This window comes from Oryza sativa, chromosome 1 (assembly GCF_034140825.1).
Source record: "Oryza sativa Japonica Group chromosome 1, ASM3414082v1".
Taxonomy (NCBI): Eukaryota; Viridiplantae; Streptophyta; class Magnoliopsida; order Poales; family Poaceae; genus Oryza; species Oryza sativa.
Genome location: NC_089035.1, coordinates 37,373,281 through 37,392,975, shown reverse-complemented (window position 1 = coordinate 37,392,975; position 19,695 = coordinate 37,373,281). Strand labels below are relative to the sequence as shown.

The window sequence follows — 19,695 nt, the reverse complement described above, 5'->3', positions numbered from 1 at the left end:
GATCAATATGTAATATATCACTCCACAAACATACAAGTTAAAATTCAACTTTCATAAATTGTAACAAAAATAACAAACAAAACTCAAATTACTATACATATATTTGCAGATAAATTTGTTATTTTTGTTACAACTTATAGAAGTTGAATATAAACTTGCATGTATTGTGGAGTGATATATTACATATTGATTTATCTTGTCTTTTTTTTTAAAAAAATTGTTCATAACCATTTAGTTGACATACAATAAATGAGTGGGCATCAACCCGAGTGATTAGAATCCATCTTCACTTCATTTACAAGATCATAAACTTACACCTAGAGCCTATCCCATCCAAAAAAAAAACGTGGATCCTTGTTTGTTGAGACATGCTTATAACTACGAGAATTCAGGGTTCATGGTTTTCGTCTAAAATCGAGAGCTCTCCCAAATCGCTCAGTTGTCTTTAACTTCGAAGAAGATTCATGAAAGAGAAAATTCCACATCTCACTATGTTTGCATTTTGACCCCATGACGGAACTGTGAACCCTACCTTTGTCCTTTAGGTTGACATCAGAAAGTAGATGGCGCGTAGCATTTGCGATCACGAGTTTTGAATCTCCTGCGTAACTGAACTTGCTAGCTGTCGATTGACAAGTCCTCTACGAAGCCACCGACTAGGGTAGCATGGTGAATGCCCTAATCCGTTTGCTTACTCAAAGTTTAAGAGAGCTAACTATTTTTTCCTCCTGGGTTGGAGATGCCACAATCTCCACCAAGGCCCAATCACAAACATCCACTTCCTTGAGTACCTTTTCTTTAAGGCCTCTAACGGTGGAGGCGGAATAAACTCCGGCCACTTCGGCTACCGCCCGAATTTCACTCCTTCCCTATATACGCAAGCTTCCTTCCACCTCGCCCTTTTACTCCCCGTCTCTCCCTGTGTCTCGTCTTCGTCTCGGCTCGTCGCCGCCCTAGGTCACAAGCAGCGCGAGCGAGGGCAAGATGATGGCAGAGGCGCTTCGGGAGGTGCTACCGCTGCCCTACTTCCCCGGGCAGCCGTGCTGGTACTTGCAGGAGCGGCGAGGTGCGGAGGCGTGGTCGGCAGAGGAGAACAAGGTGTTCGAGAGGGCCCTCGCACAGGTCGACCTGGACTCGCCGAACAGGTGGGAGATGGTCGCCGCGATGCTGCCCAGGAAGACGGTCATAGACGTGATGAACCACTACAGGGACCTCGAGAACGACGTCGGCTCCATCGAGGCAGGGCTGGTGCCGTTCCCTCACTACAGCAGCAGCTTGTCCCCGGCGTCCTCCGGGTTCACCCTGCAGGACTGGGACGGCAGCGACGGCGGGTTCAGGCGCGGCTGCTACCTCAAACGCGGCCGCGCCCCGGACCAGGAGAGGAAGAAAGGCGTCCCGTGGACGGAGGAGGAGCACAAGTAAGCACCCGATTCGATCAGAGCCGTAGCTGTTGCTGCTAAAATTCGGTGGATCTGAGACCGACTATGTTGTCGCTTCAATTGGCTGAGTTCTGATCGCGTTGCTGTGGGTGTAGGTCGTTCTTGATGGGGCTGAAGAAGTACGGGAGGGGAGACTGGAGGAACATCTCGCGCTACTTCGTGACGAGCCGGACGCCGACGCAGGTGGCCAGCCACGCGCAGAAGTACTTCATCCGCCTCAACTCCGGCGGCAAGGACAAGCGCCGGTCTAGCATCCACGACATCACCACGGTCAACCTGCCAGAAGAAGACACCAGCAACCCCTCCCCATCGCCGCCGTCCGTGCTCACCACCGCCTCAGACCAGCTCGGCTCCCTCGTGGACACGAAACCCGTTCCCCCGCCACCGTCACTCGGCGCGCAACGGCACTTCATGTCGCCGCTGCCGGGAGCGCTCGGCGTCAGCCACCACCCCTACGGCAACGTGAAGCTAGAGCCCAATGCCTCGTTCTTGGCCGGCGGCGGTACGGGGCCTGGCCTCGACGACGCCATCCTCCTGCAGATGCAATGCGGACACTTGTGACGGCGGTTCTCAGCGGCGGAGAACCGCACAAGGAGGAACACAGAGCACCGCCTCCGATCATATCTACGGGAACGACGAGGCTCCGGCCAAGTCGCAGTCCCGTGTCAGTGTGTGATTGGCTAGCCAGTTGGTTGCAGAGTTGCTTCATGCGTCTCAGGATCGCAAAGTACTGGACGGAAGGGGTAAGGGCATCAGTCCATCATCAGAGAGTGGCACAGCGTTCAGCGTACTGCCACCATCTCCCTGCAGCCGTGTCCATGGAGAGCCACGAGACGCCATCGGCGCGCAACTCCAGTGTACATAGAAAAGTATAGGGCCAGAGTACTGAAATAAGCATTTGATGAAGCCTGTGTGTTGTTTTCCAGCCACTAACCGGTTACTGTTTTGATCAGGAACACCAGGTCAGATTATAGCTATAACGGTTTTCTGATGTGCTGATGTTGTTGTAAGGCAGTTGTAGTGTACTAGTGCCCCTGTTTGGTAGTACTGGGAGCATATGCTATTCAATGCTTGTAACAAAAGAAAGCGTCTACCGTTGTTGCACTGCACCGCAATGGGAGTTCAGATTTGATAAGGCTCTCACCGATCTGAACGAAAGCATGCCGTCGCTGGAGCAATAAAGACCTGGAAATGGTAATCCCGTGTCCACAGCGCGGCTAGGGATCGGTCGGCCTCGCCGTGGACTCCCTCTCTTAATTGTTGTGTGTACTTTCCATACGACCCAAAATATATTAATTGTTCACCTGCCACTAATCAGATCGGCTTAAAATACTCCGCCTCATGATACTTGCCAGCCAGCCTCGGCTTGCTCTGAATCTGAGTTCAAAAGGGGCAGCTCTGCTCCAGTTAGTTGGCCAGTTGCAGAGTGAGTCCAATTGATTCGTCAATCAGCTCGTCTGGAAATGAAATGAAGGTTGTCCCTTGCCTGATAGTGGCTGGCACGCAGTAGTCGGGAATGAGTTGGAGGTCCACCCAGTAAGAAGAATCACATGCCCCAATAATCTCGAGTCCTTCTCACTGTCCTCTTTTCACTCTAAAGCAAAGCCACGGCCAGATACTTGCACCATCCAGTTGGTGGACACTGTGCAGGCAGCAGCTGCAAGATTCATTCATTTCCCAGCTTGGGCACACGGCCACATGACTCTTCTCCGGACGAGCAGATCCACTCAAAAGCTCCGGTGGGCAGTGGCAGACACTGTTACAGAGGACGGCCTCGAGACAGTTGTAGAGGAGGTGCTCATTAACAGTGCGACATACTACTACTACTAAAACAAGGGCTTTCCGAGAAAGAGAAAGCGAAAGGCTCTGCTTGATCGATGCGACTATACAATTCACTGCATGAATCTTTCACTTGATTGTTTGTTCGGCAAGCCGCACCGACCAGCCTCAGCCGGAGGTCAGTGTATCTCAACGCCGACGCCGTCGGCGATCCCGATTCCCGACCGAATGCATGGTGAAATAGGAGATCACAGACCGGAGATAAGTGAGTGTGTCAGCGGCTCAATGCCACTTTGCTCTGTTGCATCGCGTGGTATCTGACTCAGCTCTCGCAGGGGACTCAGCTCTTCGTCGGGAAATTCCAGTTCGGTCACGTCACGCGTTAAGGCATCACCTGACCTGACCGGTGACCACTCTCCGCTTTCTCCTTCACGAGTCATCGTCTGCTGCTCTTTTGCGCAGTTTCAACTTTCAGGCGAGTCCAGTTTCAGTGCCAGAGATCGCATTAACCGGATTATAATAGACTGCGCCGGCGAATGGGGTGTCTCGCCCGGCCACGACAGAGCGTGGAAAGCTGACCTGAAAACTAGACTGAAAAACTCACCGGTGCTGCAGCCTGCGCGCGCCACATGACCCAGTCTCTGAATTCTGAATCCCACGAAGTGATTGGTGTCTCCTCTACTGTTAACCACCCGGCTCTTTTTAAATCGCCTTCGCCTTTTACCTCTGTGCCTCCACAACCACAATGCATGGCGGCCATTGCCATGTACTGCTCATTTACACAAGGCAGTGCTGCTGCCTTGGCTCCAGCCACAAGCCGAGAGCCAGCTCTGGCTGCAACTTGCCGGCCGGCCGAGGGGCCCCTCCCCGGGGCACGCAAGATTCATGCAAATCCAACGCGACGCAGGGCGCAAGCCCCGTGCTTTGCCTTTGCTTTCGCTTTCGTCCTCTGGTTTACTTTAATATTCTTTTGGCCCTTCTCCTCCCTGGGAGATGGCAACGGTGACCATCACGCGGTACGGGGTGTGTGTAGAGTGGCACCGGTGCTACTGCCGCTTTGTGTTGTGCTCCAGCGACTTTTGTTCGTGCGAGGTGGAGGAAAGTGCCAGTACTGGCGGTGGTGCGCTCCTTTCCAGCATTTGCTCTGCCATTGGGCACGGCAGGGAGAGTGAAAGCATCATCGACGCCATCGCGCTTTTGGGGCGTCATGTCCGCCCTCGCCTTCGTGCAAATATTCAGATTCTGCAAATGGACGATATAATTGAGGAATAAGAGGTGGAGCGCGGAGATTCCAGATTCCAGGCCACTTTCCCGCCCCGGACCACCCAGACGTGCCTGTCGCGATACCGGCAAAAACATGCCATAACCAGGGGAAAATAAAGATAAACCATGTGCTTATTGGTGACCAGCACCATTATTATTTTTAATTTCCTAAGGTTGCATCACCCACTGTAGAAAGCATAGGCCTTTTTCTTGAATAATGGTGGAAAGGTGCGTGTACCTGCGCTCCAATTTGGTTATAGAAGATCGATCATCTTGGTAGGTACAGCGAACTCTCAGCTTCTGGCGTAGTTGACATGCTTCCCGTGGTTGATGGGGTAGCAGATAGAAATATTGCATGCTTCAACATGGACTATTGCATATTTGCATAGATGCAGAATTATTGTACTGGGCAGGTAGATGTCGTCTCCCGTTGGGGAGCCTGCAAGTTGTTTAAGGGAAGTGCAATCCGGATTTTGTAATTCACATGTCTTACAGGAGAAGTCGGGCAGTTATGAAGTGCATTGTTTAAGTACAGGACATACCAGTATGTATTGACAACGCATCGATGACATCTGCTTGTTCCATTGAATTATAGAGGTTGCTGAACATATTCTGCTCATGCCCGATTGGAAACTAGTTTCCTTGGTGGTATTCGAGCATTCAGCATTCCCATGTTCTGACGCAATTGATACAACTGGCTGAAGCCATGCCACAGATAAATATGCCAGAGGAATCGTTATCTCCAGGTAGTCAGTGATTCCCACAGCCCTGATGCCAAGCAATAATCCAGCAGCTAAGATGTATGTTCTCCGAACAATTGGCATTCCTTTTGGCACAATCGGACCTGCAGAATTTGCAAGAGATATGGAACCGGAGGCCTGGAGCCACTCAAGCAGACGCAATATTCAGCTTTAGCGTCATCAAGAAGGAAAAGGATGCTGAGACCGGCTACTACTTTGGATGCATGAAATAGAACGAAATATGGCTGTACCCGTAAAATGGAAAGAAAACTAAGTTACTAATAAAGGGAATATGGTATAGGGGCCTTCTACTATCTACATGCTATAGATGAAACTGAAGTGTACCGAACTTGCACGATCTGAGACTTGGTATAGGAAAAAGAAACTACCATCTTACATGATGTATGTGAACAAGAAGAAAAAGGGTACTGTGCATGGTGCACAGGTGCAACATTCTACAGGCAAATATGAGAGATTAGCAGAGAATCCATATCCACCCGTTATTTTTGTGAATAAATAAGTTTCCTCTTGGAAAACCTAGTAAAAAGGTGAATTAGTTTGTTTCTCTGTATAAACAACTTTTGCAAAATCAGCAGTTACCCTGTGGTGGAAACAACTTTTTTTTAACAAAAAAACAACATTCATGACACAACAAGGGAAGAATCACTATTCACCACCAACAGAGATTGAATGAAGCTCACTAACCATGGTTGCCCTTTCAACAAGCAGAAATACCAAAGGTCCAAAGTTACATTCATTACAATGATCTAATATAAAAAGTAAAAAAGATCTTCCTTTTAAAAAAGAACAAAAGTAAGATTGGACTGCACATCAGACCATGCTACCTCTGCTAAAGTAGGTCCTGAACATTCTAAATAACTTGTGTGATATTTTATGACCACCCAAAAATGTAAGTTCCATTTTCTCTAACCTTCCTTTTAATATCTATAATGAACAAATGACTAAATAGTAGTTAAAGAGATTATTCATCCTTCATAAAGCTGGCATGCTTCCAGAACTTCTTCTGTTATCTTGATAATACACAAAAGCAAAAGTTTGCACCTAAAATACTGAAAGAACTTTTTTCTTGAGATGAAGTCCAAACGGTTAGTTTTGCGCAGCAGCCTAGCAGGTCTAGAAACTGTCCTATTAGACTTAAGATTGGTAAAGACGAAGGAAATGTTCAGTTAGCTGATAAGCTGGATGTCGGAATTTTCTGCCATTGCTTTCAGAACCTTGGTTGTATGGTTATTACAGTTGTATCTCATTATTTTTTTTGTATTTTTCATAGTTGTGAAATGCTCAATGTTACTGCCAAAGGCTAAGTTGAATACTTGGATTGAAGTCAGGATTTATAGTTCTGCAAATAGGATCTCAAAATCTATTGCACACTGCAGTGCTCTTCCAATGGTGTCAGTAACATAAGTTTGCACTCTTTAAAAAATAACAGTATATTATAAATGGGAGCAGTTGTAGGGTAAGTCATAGTTATTTTTATCTTTGTGACCACATTGTTAGTTATTTGGTCTGTACTTTACCACAAAACAGTCTAAACATGATCTCTATAAACAGTCTAGAGCAGTCAAGGAGAGTCCAAAAGAATTGCTCAGGGAAAAGATAAGCTAATACAAAAGATCACAACTCTCTGCAAGACACAAACCAATTAAGTGCGAATGACACAACCATGTTCCAACACCATAACTCTCTGCAAGAAGCATACCCAGTGCAAACCAATGAGTTACACAAAATTTGATAAAACAAAAAAGATCAACTTCTTTCAACGCATACCCAAAAGGGAAAAAAAGAATCATAATTAGCATTTCCACTATTTTTACCAATGAAAATTCGATAGGGGCCATTTAGAGGAAAATTTTACCAAGGGAAATGAGAAGCAACTTGACAAAATGGCATCTATTTTAGACTGGGAGTACATCACTGCATGATTTTGGCTAGTAAAAGGAATAGCAAGTTCAGCCTTTATCTCCATTCTCCTAAGTATTCATGATTTGGGGCCTCTACAGACGTAGCATATTAAATGCTTCAAAAAACCACTTATCTGGAACATATCTGCCAATGAGTATTTCTAGTGCAAATCTTCGGTTTCTGTTCCCGGAGGTTCTTTTGTCTCAGTAGAAGGCACAGTGCATAATTATTTTCATCTGGTAAAACCATCAATAGTGGTGCAGCAAATAGGAGAAAAGCAAACATATGATATACATTCGAAGGAAGAAATATGTAGCCATCATAATAAGTTATATACCAGAGCAAATGATCCATTAAACTTTAAAACATGTAAGTACTTCCCCTTGTATATATACTTCCCCTTGTATATATATAGTTTCAATGGAATCTATAGTGTATCACAATATGTAGGTGGTTTTGGACAAAGACTTGTAGCTTTAACCGGGTTTCCTAGTTTACCCTATGCTTATGAAGAGGATAACTGGATAACATAGTAATTCTGCAGTTTAAGTGCAGAGACAAAACATGAAACCACTAAAACTATCTTGACTCTTGAGGCAGCTTACGTTCCCAAACACTAATATTCCAGGCAATAATAAATTCAAAAAAATGTTCTCTGTATTGGGATAAACAAAAACCAACTTATCTGAGCATGTGATAAGCTAATCTAGAACATGTAATCAACAGATGTAATCAGCAGATATATACCATTAGAAAGAAGTATTGTGGACAACCATTGTATTTATCTTCCTCTCCACTTTCGTGCCAATCAATTGTCAACTATCTGCACTGACATCAAATAATATCATGACACATGCAGGTGATAAATGAAACAGCAAATGGAACACTTCCCATAAGAAATTTTTGCAGCAGCATCAAGTGATTACACTTGCGTAGTGTAAAATTCTTGAAAGCCACCAAGATTACAAGGTCTTCCAAGAAAATGTTTACCAGTCTGTGCAGCACTCTTTATATATCACTCAGCCACTGCCGCAAAAGAGCCAGGAACTGTGATTTTTGGTTACAGGAGCACCAGGTAAACATGCGTCATATTCATTCCAGCTCCAAGCCACCAACTGGGCATGCATTGGTGTGCCAATAACATGAACCATTGTGACTGCCTTATACTGCTGGCATCCTTCTCAGATCAACACCACAAAACCCTGAAACAGGAAACCGTTACATGTTCAGACTTCAATCACCATCCATGACTAACATCGATCAGTATCGCCATTACCCTTTCAAACAACAGTAACCTACCTAGCCTACCCTAAAAAAAATATCCACCCAGCCCAGCGTATAGGGCAGTTCACATCCAACAGGTGCAGGGATTCCCGGTTCCACTCGAAACGGCAAGACAAGCATTAGCACCACTTGAGATGAAGGACCGGGCTATGTGCTCGTGTAGACCGTTTCCACTTCTCCAGCACTTGATACGAGCAAGTGATGTTACATCCACCCATGCGAGCACTAACTTTCCTCCAGACGGGTGCAGGGAAGGCAAGCACATCCTCAACCGCCTCGCGGACGCACGGACGCATTTTAACAAACAGGTTTCAGGCACAAGCGGCAGCGCCCAATGCTAGAGATCTCACCGTGCCATCAGATTTCCTGATCAGGGGGAGTCGAGCCCTCGAGAGGGTGGCCGTGACTCCGTGAGGACGCCCTCGCCGTCCCCGGGCCTGTAGGTTAGCAACGCACCAGAGGGGCGGAGGATGACGTAGAGGGGCGCCGCCTCCGGTCCGGTGGTGCGGGCGGGTGATCCGCGATCGCCCCCCACAATGGGGCAAATCAAACCGAGAGGTGACCATTGCGCGCGGCTGCGGGCCACGGCGTTCGTCGCTGGAGCCCTGGAGCGCGCCGCCACAATGTGCGGATGGGGCCCGGCCGGGAGGCGTGGCCTCGTTTCTTCTCGTGGATCTAGATTGGCGTGCAAACGGATGACCTTGTCGACACCACTTATGCCGGGTACGCTTTGGTCCGCGTCCGTGGCTGCCACTGTCATCTCCCTCAGTCGAACTCGCCACGGTCAGTCCGACGACGTGCTCGACTCCCTGGAGCTCCATCTCCATTGCCAACCACGGAATCAGATGGTGCTCAAAGCCTCAAATCACAACTTGCCCTACAGAGTACTAGAGTGGTGTTTGGTTGGAGGGATTAAAGTAGGGCTAAACTTTAGTCCCTCTCACAAAAATATAAGTCCCTACCATAGGGACTTACGGCCCGTTTGGTTGGAGAGAGTTTTTAGGAGGGATTGGAAGTTTAGAAGGATGAGGCTATTAAGAGTTTTATGCCATTTTCAACCCAATCGTGGATTTTATGCCTATCATACCTGTACTTTTTTTTCTATCAGCCTTTGTTTGGCAAGCTGCTATAAGTTTTCGCCTTTGTTTGGCAAGCTGCTATAAGTTTTCGATGAAATCTTTACTACTCTGTCTGCCAAATTGAATCATGTATTCATTCTAAAAAAATTCGAAAAATGGATAAGAGCCGAGAAGTCTTATATTATGAACCTTCGATTCTAAAATTCAAATTCTTCTACATTGAATGTATAGCTGCAGCAATAAATTTGGATCAGCCTTTCTACTCCCTGCATCTACGTTGAGCAGGTATCTTTAGGTTGTTTGGTTAGAAGACATGGGAATTTTGGTGGGATGAGGATGGGGAATTGAGGAAGGAACTCCCTCCTTTTCAATACTTGGGTAGGGGCAGGTAATTGGGAGGGAATTCCTCCTTTACTTTGTTTAAGCAAATCTCAGCCATCCGTTTTTATTAATGACCTAATCTCCAACTAAATTCCCTATCAATTTCCATCACCTCTACCAAACAAGATATTGGGATTAAAAATCAAATTCCCATATTAATCTCATCATCAATTCCCTCGTGTAAACTCTCAATCCTCTTTCCTCGAGTTACCAAACAAGTCGTTATACTTTTGTAAGAGGGACTAAATTTAGTCCCTAGTTCCCAAACACCCCCTAAGCATCACCGTTACCGCTTACCGTTTGGTATTGTACCTCTATCCAAAAGATAAAATCGGACATGTCTAATCTGATCCTAAGACTACAATGTGCTCTAGGATTGTTATAATTTTGGACGGAGATAGTAGTTGTCTTTCATTGTTCCATCGATGCCTCGCGTTGTGAGGCCCGCAACCTCTTCTGTCTTGGAACCTGAGCGGTGAACACGCTTGTTTATATTCATCTGTTGCTGCTGTGCGAGTATCAAGCATGAACTAGAAGGAAAAAAATGAGCCGGTGATTCGCGTACATGTAGACATGCGAGTAGGGAAGATAGATGCATCGCTTTTATGAGTAAGTTTCTTCATGACCTCATTTTTTATGAGTAAGTTTCTTCATGACCTCATTGATATACTTTCCAAATCGTAAGCAATATGGACTCTGTTATGTACTGTGGTTGAATCTTCTTTCTCTGCAAGCTGATGCCTCCTCCTCACACACATAGTGACGTGTATGCCTACTCTACTCCTCAATGGTGAGTGGCGATGGTGGTACTTACTCTGTACATGACTAAGTGATGCTTTTGACATCATCTGTGATTGTCTATGGAGATGGAGCTCAGGTAAAGTCGAGCATGTCATCGAACAGACCACTGTGAGTTCACTCGAGAGATATGATAGTGGTAGTCACGGCTGTGAACTAAAGCATGCCCCGTTGTAGTGGTGGCGACAAGGTCGACATGTATCTAAATTTGACACGGTGTTTGATTGGTCTCCTCTAATTGTATGGCCCCACAAAAGATGTTTGGTGTTCATGCGCTTTCTTCCGCTCCGTTTCGATCAAACACATCAATGGTTCAAGTACAAATGTAGCGTCTTGAATTCAAAAGAACACCCATTCAAGAACGCAGCTTATGTGCGTGCGCCAGTATGTTTGGTGGGACTACTACCGTAGGAGTGAGCATATTCTATAGTGCCTAAGCAAGCCTAGTTGACAATGGACATGTCGAATTAGTCTTGTTATGCATACTGTTGGAGGAACGAGAGCTGGGGTCCTATTCCCTCGGGTCATTGGGGCATGAGTGATACAAGCAGAGGCGTACAATATCTACATATTCAAGAGACATATAATATCTACATCTTCATAGCATGAAGATAGGACACGATGGCTGCCTAGAGATGGGGCCCGATGTCTTTGGGTCCGAGGCAAGGGTCCGAGCACGCCCCTGCCCTGGTGTGTGCAGTCATGCCAGGACAAAGTTGACTGGACGAGTGTTAGTGCTATAGATAAGACATACCTAATAGTTTTGGGTTGGGCTCGGCGGGACTCACCATATACCAAGTCTTATACAGAATAATGTCTCATATACGAAAGGTGTTACGGACAAGGAAAGAGAAGCATAGTTCTACTCGGATCGTATTCATACTTGCATCCCTAGTTCTACTTGGACGAGGGAATATCCAAGAGTATAAATACAAGACCTCCTAGAAGAAGGGGGGAGACAAGGACAGATGATAAACCCAGTATAGGATGTAAAATCAAAGGTGTTTTTGATTATTATTATGTGATGAACAATTGGCATCGGAGATTATTGGTTTTGATATTTGGAATTTATTCACGAAGTGGTTTTGGAGATGATTGGATTTCACAGGTGAATCTACAGGTACTGCTGGAATTGGGTCCGGTCAGACCGGGCAGTGGTTGCCGGTCAGACCGGCAGTATGCGCGCGGTCAGACCGGCCAGCCCGCGGTCTGACCGGCCGACGCTGTGTCGGTTTCGGTTTCAGGTTGTTTGTTTGGATATCCGTGATTATTTCATGATTATGGCTTCTAAATGGATACTATACGTATGTAATACTATTGTTTGCTACTAATGAGTCAAGTTGGAGATAGCTTGGTCTCGAAATATGGTTTTTTTTGTTTATTTTATGTGTAGGTGACTCGATACCTCAGGAGAGTATTTGCGGTGATGAACCGGGAGTCGGCTTGGGGATAAGACGATGTCCGTGGTGGTCAGAGATCATGCGGGATACTTAGGCTAGAGTTGATGCACGTGGTTGATGGAGATTCTATATGGCATACGATGGAGGTATTGTGTGCGTATGGGATGCAGAGTCGAATTTGGAAGGTGTCCAAATTTGGTACGTTTGGTTATGTAAAGTTTGTTTCTTGTACTATAGGGTTTCCTAAGGTATTTAGGACTCCTAGTATGAGTTTGGTTCGTGGCTTTAGGCTGCCTACCTCGGGTATAAATAGAGGGGGAGCGTGAGGCTTCCCGGTATCGTTTTAGAGAGCAATTGAGTTGAGTTTTGAGTTAGGGTTTCGAGTTTAGTCGAAATTTTTGTAAAGAGTGCTATTGGTGCACTTTGTAAACACAGAGAGAATCAATAAAGTCGTCATCTACTTTAAGAGTTATTCGATTTGAGTTTCACCAGGTTTCGGCGGTCTAACCGGCAGCACACCGGCAGCATCGCGGCGGTCAGACTGGCGGGTACACGGCGGTTAGACCGGCGACGACAGGAGTCAGTAGCAGGCGATCTCGGCGGTTCGACCGGAGTTCGATCTCGGTCAGACCGACGTTCATCAGGCGGTCAGATCGGCGCATTCACTTCGGTCAGACTGCGATCCGTCGATTTCGAGGGTAACTTTTGTTTCCGCTAAAAGTTTTCAGTTTTTGGGTATACCAACCATTCACCCCCCTCTGGTTGGCTTAGTTCTTGTGATTCGATCCTACATAGGATCCACAAAGGTCGACATGAGGGATCTAGAGGCATCTCCAATCTCATTGAATTCATATTCGAGGAAGCTGACTACGCTAGTCATCGACCACATGTGAGTGCTCCATGCCGCTAAACCGACATTGACTACATGTGAGTGCTAAACCGACATCGACTAGATTAGGTCATCCCAAATAAATTGTACTCGTGTGATACTGATATCTAAAGGCAACACCAGCTTCAACCAACAGGAGTAGGGCTATTACTTATTAGTTAAGAGGCCCGAACCTGTATAAAAATCTATGTCTCCCATCTCTTTTACCTTAATCTCGTGTATACCCTGGTTCCAACGAATTTCATAATCTACAAATACCTAGTCGAGATATGCTCCTCATCAGCGAGGAAGTTGGCCAACAACTCCCCCGCATTAATGATGATATGGTGTGAGTCGTCCATCCATCTCGTTTAGAACATGGGAGCGCTTGTGGAAGGTGTCACCCTGGTGGACCCACGATCAACAGGGGCATGCGTCTTTTTGACTATTGGCACATTTTCTCATTCAGCCAACGAGAAAGCATTCCTCCATCCGGATCGAAGGACTTCAATAAGACCAATCATGACATGTTTAATGGTACAAGCCCCATCCAAAGACCTATGTAACGGCACTGTGAATGCCCCTTAATCTATAAAAGGAAAGTCCAGTCATAATCTATAAAAGGAGAGTCCAGTCCAATGGATAGAGGGATACGATGGCTAGCAATTAACACACTTGCAAAGTTCCTATCTTATTGTAACTCATCCACGGTTATCCATAGTACACACACAGGAGTTGAGTATTACGTATCCGTGTAGCCCGAACTTGTATAATCCCCTATGTTCATCACTCTTTGATTGGGATCTAGGCTGGAACTGTCCCCTAGCCGAATCTCTAAAGAGGGAGTATACGATCTCCACTAAAGGAGTTTCATGCTCCAACGCATATGCATTCTGAGGCACTCTAGAAAGTTGTTTGGTTGTAACCACTATCAACATAAGTAGCTTTCCAAATTGGGTAGAAGTACAATGTGATAATAAATAAAGTAGGAATTTCTAGTGGCTTGGCTAGACACACTTATTAGCTCCAACATGGACTCTCACTAGTTTATTTTATGCGTGCATTCTCTTTTAGTTGTTTGGTTTCTTCTATATGGATTGAGCCGGGCCTAGCTGATACATGTCTATTTATAACTAATGATCAAGTATTTCCTCTGTTTCACATTATAAGTTACATTTACTTTTTTAATTAAACTTTTAAAGTTTTATCAAGTTTATTAAAAAATTAGCAACATTTACAAAACCAAATTAGTTTCATTAAAACTAACATTTAATATATTTTGATAGTATATTTGTTTTGTGTTGAGAATTTTACTATATTTTTCTGTAAACCTAGCCAAGTTTAAAAAAGTTTGATTAGAAAAAAAATTAAGATGACTTATAATATGAAATTGAGGTAATATCATCCATTTTCATTGATACTTGGCAATGATCTGCATTGAGCAGGCCAAGGCCTCGTAAAGGTACCAAACGCGCCCTTAACAATCTGCAAATTCGAATACGATCTGCACCAGCTTTCAAAAGCTGGAAAACAACTCGGGGCGCAATTTGGATCAGTTTCAAAAGACATGAACAGCAACCTGAACTGTTTCTCCTTGATGCTTCTCGACAGCAGTGGCTTTTTTCAGACTGTTCTTCAAACTACTCCACCAAACAACCCAAACCACATGAGGGCGACTTTCATTCATAGAATGCGCGATCAGGTACACGCTAGGCTGCGGACAAGTATTCGAGTAGCGTAACAAGAGACACGAGGACGAGGTACATTCTCCCATATGGACCAACTCTTGGCATGTTTAGATCAGCCGCTTCTCCGTTCAGTTCATTCTCTGGACACAAGCCGACAGAGACGTCCTTATCTTGACGAGGAAATCCGCCCCCCACTTTGTAAATTTTGTGGCAGCCTCAAATGCACGCTTTTTGTTTGGTAACCATTAAATTATTAGTCATCACCAAACAGCGGCTTTTCTTTTATGCCATGTACGCGACCTTGTCGCGGTCCGGCGTCCCTCACTGGGTCACTGGGTAGGCGGCAGCACAAATTCCATGCCGCTCCGCCACTCGTTCCGTCGCCTGCTTGCCACTGAGGATCGGTGAAAGTACTCGCTATTCGCTACGTGCAGGGAACCCCTTCCCGTGGCCAACTTTGTGCGCGGATGGTCATTGTCGCGGAAATTACTGGATCATGGTGGAGGATGCTGCACTTGGTTCTTCGCGGCGGCGCCGTTGTTTTCTGCACACCTAGTGTTGATGAGTCTTTGGGATGCCATTTTCATGCAACTACCGCACCAAACTCCCGGCTTATATAGGCATATATTATGGCAAAAAAACCAGTAACACATGATTTCTGATACTTACAATGTACATCTCGCAACCAAAGCACAGATCACTCTTACAGTTACAGAGGAACTTAGTATACATCTTCCTAGGATTAGATACGTAGAACAAGTGACAACAACTTATTGCACTATAGACCCCAGCTAAAGTACTAGTAGTAGCTTATTCGGGCACAATCACAAAGGTGGCAAGCTAAGGTTCTTACAATAACCATACAAGGCCATGCTTATGCCCCAGGGATAGATAGGAAGGTATACACAGCTTGACATATTTACAATCACGCAGGATGCAAGGGGATCACCCACTGAGGGCAGTCAGACCTCCTTCCAGCAAGGGAATAGTAGGCAAGAACCTGAGCATGGCTATCCACACAGGGTTCTCCATCTTCTGTCATATGATTAAAACTCTCAGGGCTCGGAGGTGTAAACTCGATGTTCCAGAAAGGCCTGGCCATGAGCAGGAGGTCAAGGCCTGTTTGAGATGCTCTGTATCCTTGCACCCATATGTATCTCAGGGAGGGCATCTGCAGTACAGCGAGGGACAAAGCTCGCTCGCTGAAGCAGCAGCTTCTCAATTCAAGCTTCTGAAGGTTGGTGCAGCCCACTGCGAAACGGATCAATCCATGGTCAGATTCACCAACATTGCCCAGTAGCATGTATTGGATATTTCCACTGTACTGTCCGATGTAGCTAAGGCCATCATCTGAAAGCCCTCCTGGTCTAAGGTAGAGAGCAAACCTCCGAAGCTTTGTGCAATTTCTTAACAGAGCACAGACACCATTGTCAAGTGGCAGATCTGTTACCTGTCTTTCTCTGTCAAGTAGCACAAGCCGAAAGTCGTATAGATTTTTGCAGAAAGTCCCAATAGACTCCAGGGCCCCATTGGTGATATCCGATACATAGGCAGCTATGTACTCCAATTCACGGCAACCAACAGCAACGGCTGTCAAGCCTAGCTGAGAAACTCCTCCTTGCTCTTCCTGCAGACCTGGATCATCATCACCCCGCTCAATTCGGAGTCTTCGTAGCTTCTTGCATGTATCACCAACAACTTCTAGCCCTCTATCTCCTATCACGTTCCTCACCTGTTGAGGACATCTCGTTGTAATATGGCATATACTAATTCAAACACAATTAATCAATGCTTGTATACAGGAAATATTACCTCAAGAATTAGTAGATTGGGACATTTTGCAATAATCTGACAATGATCTTCTGTTGTGAGAAAAGTGTATTGCAAGTCCAGTTTCTTGAGTTTCATCGAAAAAGGGAAGATAACAGGCATCTCATTTGTTCCCATGTAGGTAAGCCCCAAGAAGCATAATCTGGGTGGGAACTTAACTTTTTCATACTTGGTGAGCTCTCCTACCTCGTAGAATGCTCCTCCAGCAAAGTCTTGCAGCGCATTGGCTGTTTGAAAAAAACTAATCAGATCTGAAAGATCACACTCACTCATCTTCAATGAAATCAATGACTTGCAATTCTTTGCAAGAAGCTCTAGATCAGCTGGCGCCACTTTGAGTTCAGTCATGTAGAAGTTCAGTGTCACCAGAACAGAATTGTTGACAGCAAGTTCATGAAGCCATTCACCACCCTTATCAGTAATATGGCACTCTTCCAGAAATAAAGTTCTCAGGGATCTGTTGACATAATTTAGAATGACATGTTACTGCAGAGATAGCATGTAATCTTAGCATTGAGCATGAAGAAATTGCTGTTAGAAGAAATATATATTGGAGGAAAGAACAGGAATCACATTTTAAGTCAAGAAACATAGCAACTCATAGTAGATGTGTAGTGACTTGTGAAGTACTTCCAACCATCACAAAGCATCCCATACATGCATTCCACACAAGGTATTACTGGTCATCCACCCCACACATCTCCATATGCATGCAGACTTCACAAGTTAGGTCTCAAAAATAAATATATACCTTTAGCACAAAATATTCTTGCGTTCTTTATAAATTTTTTTTAACGGATAATTGGTGCGACATCATTGTTGCGAACTCAAAGTCAAACTAAGCAAAGTTAACAAGAAACATGAGACAAGACATACTGCCGCACAAATCGGAGCATGATATAACTGACCGGCAAGGCGGCAACATAATCCCCAACTTGCAACTGTATTTTGGTTCCAAATATGTCTAAGGAGGAACAGGGTAGTCCTTTTCAAGTACAATCCAACCATTACAATAGTACTTACTCCTGGTAAAAGATATATGACCAACCGTTATGGGTCTGCCTCAAATTATAGCAGATTGCTTATGCCAGACTTGCTACCTCTTATAAGTTGTTTTTATGTATTAGGGACTCTTCTCAAACCCAGCTCAACAAGTACACAATTAGATGAAATAATGAAAGTAGGTAAACGAAAGAACCACACAAATCTATTGAGGCAAAAATCTTGTGCGCATCTAATGCTCACAAATTTTGCTGTTGAAATTCGGTGCGTTATGGCCTCAACCAGTCACGAGTGGACTGTGGAAGCTAATTTGTGACAGCTCCTTTCTCGAGGGGGGGGGGGGGGAGGAATTTGTGAACCAGAAAGTGAGCAAGGTTGGCTCAACTTTGCTTGCCCATGTTAGAACACTAAGAACATGTCACTACTATCCATTACTCCATTTAGGAACACCAACTAACAACAAAATTAGCACCTCCACCAGATCAACCCTAACTTCTAAATGAGGAAAAGACCAACTGCTCAGTTGCTGCTGCTAACTTTCGCTTAGGCAAGTATTGGAGGTAAAAAAAATCACTGTTACAGATGAGTAGTACAAGAAAGAGAGAACTCCTGGGTTACCTGCACGAGCGGGCGACGAGGCGGAGGGCGTCAGTGGAGAAGCCGATGCACTTGTCGAGCTTGAGCTCCTGCAGCATGTGTCCGCGGGCGCGGACAAGGGCGGCGATGTCGGCGTCGGTGACGGTCATGCGGCGGAGGTGGAGCGCCTTGAGGCACTCGAGCGGCGCGGCGAGCTCGTCGATCCATGGCGCGGCGTAGGCGCCCCAGTCGTCGGGGATGAGCCCGTACATGGCGGCGCGGGGCTTGCCCTTGAGCGAGAGCGACTCGAGCCGCGGGAACCGCTCCCGGAGGCGCGCGGGGCGCGCGGCGTAGCAGAAGGCGACGGTGACGTGCTTGCGCGTGAGCGCGTCGATGCGGTGCCAGCGGCGGCACACCCGCGACGCCGCCTCCCTGTCCCGCGGGTCCTCGACGTGGCCCATCACGAGGTGCAGCGCCTCGTCGGGGACCCAGTCGTCGAAGCTGAGCGCCCGGTTGAGCCGCCGCGGCTCCGGCACCTCGCCACCCATCGGATCGGGGCCGGATCGGCTGCTCCCAGCGGCCGTCTCGCCGGAGATCTAGCCCGAACCAGGTGGCATGGGGCTACCCCAATTCTTCTCCATCAATTTCCCTGGGCTTTGAGCCACCAGAGGGCAAGCGAATTATTGGAGGGAGAAGAGCGAGAGAGCAGCAGCGGCCAGGCGGGGACGGGGGCATCGGAGACGCAGCGAGCGAGCGTTTACTTGTTTCCCCGCACGGCTCGGCCGGTGGTGCCGGGCCACGTAAGCCCGCGGGTGAAATGGCTTCGCCCACCGGGCACAGCACAGTGCAGCCGTGCAGGTGAGCTGAGCTGCCAAATTAGTCGTCCTCCTCCTCGTCCTCGGAGCTTTGTGCGAGCCGAATATTGGGTGCCCGATAATATTCCACTACGTAAGATGCACACTAGATGGCATGCTACTAGTAAAGAGAAAAAACCCAACATATCGATCGAATTCAATGCTCCTTGCTTAGCGTAGCCCTAGCCACGTTAACTGGGTGTTAGCATCACGTAAGCATCGCCTAAATTAACCTGTAGCATAGCACCACCACCACCACCAGCAGCCCACCACCATGAATGGATCGATGATGGATGGATTTACCCTGAAACGCAAACGGATACAGCTAGCCGACAACAGTGCGTAAAATACTCTGTTTTCTCTCAGTACTCTGTTGCATCCGCACCGCTCTCTCCTCTGCTTGGCTTATGGAGAGTTCCATTATTGCGTACCGGCCGCTGCTTGTTGTTGCTGGCTGGCTCTGCCCTAGCTGTTTCATACGGAGGCATCCTTTTCACTGGACCACGGCCGCTTAAGATAGGACGAGACCAATCTACTGATCTACTCCCTCCAATTAAACGGAGTGTGATATCTTTTACTATAATAAATTTGGATAAAAAACTGTACAAATTTATTATATTAGAAGGGATCGTTTTAGGAAGTATAAGTAACGCTAGCTGTGGAATAGATGGGCTCCATCTGCATACGGTTATTATGGCAACAACATGTTTACTTGATATACTTATGATCGATTTAATATTTAAGCTACTACTAGTTGTTATGTTTGGATGGCGTCGCTATCTTGCTAACAC

General features: G+C 46.3%; 3 protein-coding genes across 7 annotated transcripts; 1 reads left to right on the top strand and 2 right to left on the bottom strand.

Annotated features, from left to right (window-relative positions):
• Window positions 1-831: 831 nt before the first annotated feature.
• LOC4324820 (transcription factor DIVARICATA) lies at window positions 832-2,543 on the top strand. The gene is made up of 2 exons (XM_015765961.3): window positions 832-1,418; window positions 1,535-2,543. The coding sequence occupies exons 1-2, from the start codon at window positions 985-987 to the stop codon at window positions 1,998-2,000; spliced, it is 900 nt and encodes a 299-aa protein (XP_015621447.1). The 5' UTR covers window positions 832-984; the 3' UTR covers window positions 2,001-2,543.
• Window positions 2,165-9,263, bottom strand: LOC9268259 (uncharacterized). 5 transcript variants are annotated; one of them, XR_010737774.1, is made up of 6 exons: window positions 8,779-9,263; window positions 8,135-8,346; window positions 7,892-7,967; window positions 5,024-5,325; window positions 4,720-4,920; window positions 2,165-4,460 (listed from the first exon to the last, which is right to left on the bottom strand). XR_010737774.1 is itself a non-coding variant. In XM_066305652.1 (2 exons), the coding sequence occupies exons 1-2, from the start codon at window positions 9,253-9,255 to the stop codon at window positions 8,326-8,328; spliced, it is 498 nt and encodes a 165-aa protein (XP_066161749.1). In that variant the 5' UTR covers window positions 9,256-9,263; the 3' UTR covers window positions 8,012-8,325. The 5 variants fall into 5 exon arrangements, 1 of the variants encoding a protein (XP_066161749.1); XR_010737770.1 differs by having other exon boundaries at window positions 2,323-4,460; window positions 5,024-7,967; XR_010737769.1 differs by lacking the exons at window positions 2,165-4,460; window positions 4,720-4,920; window positions 5,024-5,325 and adding an exon at window positions 7,026-7,380 and having other exon boundaries at window positions 8,444-9,263.
• Window positions 9,264-15,227: 5,964 nt separating this feature from the next.
• LOC4324818 (coronatine-insensitive protein homolog 1a-like) lies at window positions 15,228-18,928 on the bottom strand. Its single transcript, NM_001405443.1, has 3 exons — window positions 18,093-18,928; window positions 16,455-16,929; window positions 15,228-16,374 (listed from the first exon to the last, which is right to left on the bottom strand). The coding sequence occupies exons 1-3, from the start codon at window positions 18,596-18,598 to the stop codon at window positions 15,568-15,570; spliced, it is 1,788 nt and encodes a 595-aa protein (NP_001392372.1). The 5' UTR covers window positions 18,599-18,928; the 3' UTR covers window positions 15,228-15,567.
• Window positions 18,929-19,695: the final 767 nt, after the last annotated feature.

What these genes read in the sequence shown, in the direction of transcription:
- LOC4324820 (XM_015765961.3), top strand. Translation starts at nt 985, where the DNA reads ATGATGGCAGAGGCGCTTCGGGAGGTGCTACCGCTGCCCTACTTCCCC. An exon ending in TGGACGGAGGAGGAGCACAA is followed by an intron (nt 1,419 to 1,534) that starts GTAAGCACCCGA and finishes CTGTGGGTGTAG; the next exon opens with GTCGTTCTTGATGGGGCTGA.
- LOC9268259 (XM_066305652.1), bottom strand. Translation starts at nt 9,255, where the DNA reads ATGGAGATGGAGCTCCAGGGAGTCGAGCACGTCGTCGGACTGACCGTG. An exon ending in TCAGGAAATCTGATGGCACG is followed by an intron (nt 8,347 to 8,778) that starts GTGAGATCTCTA and finishes TTCCTGTTTCAG; the next exon opens with GGTTTTGTGGTGTTGATCTG.
- LOC4324818 (NM_001405443.1), bottom strand. Translation starts at nt 18,598, where the DNA reads ATGGGTGGCGAGGTGCCGGAGCCGCGGCGGCTCAACCGGGCGCTCAGC. An exon ending in CTCGTCGCCCGCTCGTGCAG is followed by an intron (nt 16,930 to 18,092) that starts GTAACCCAGGAG and finishes TTATGTCAACAG; the next exon opens with ATCCCTGAGAACTTTATTTC. An exon ending in CCAATCTACTAATTCTTGAG is followed by an intron (nt 16,375 to 16,454) that starts GTAATATTTCCT and finishes TGTCCTCAACAG; the next exon opens with GTGAGGAACGTGATAGGAGA.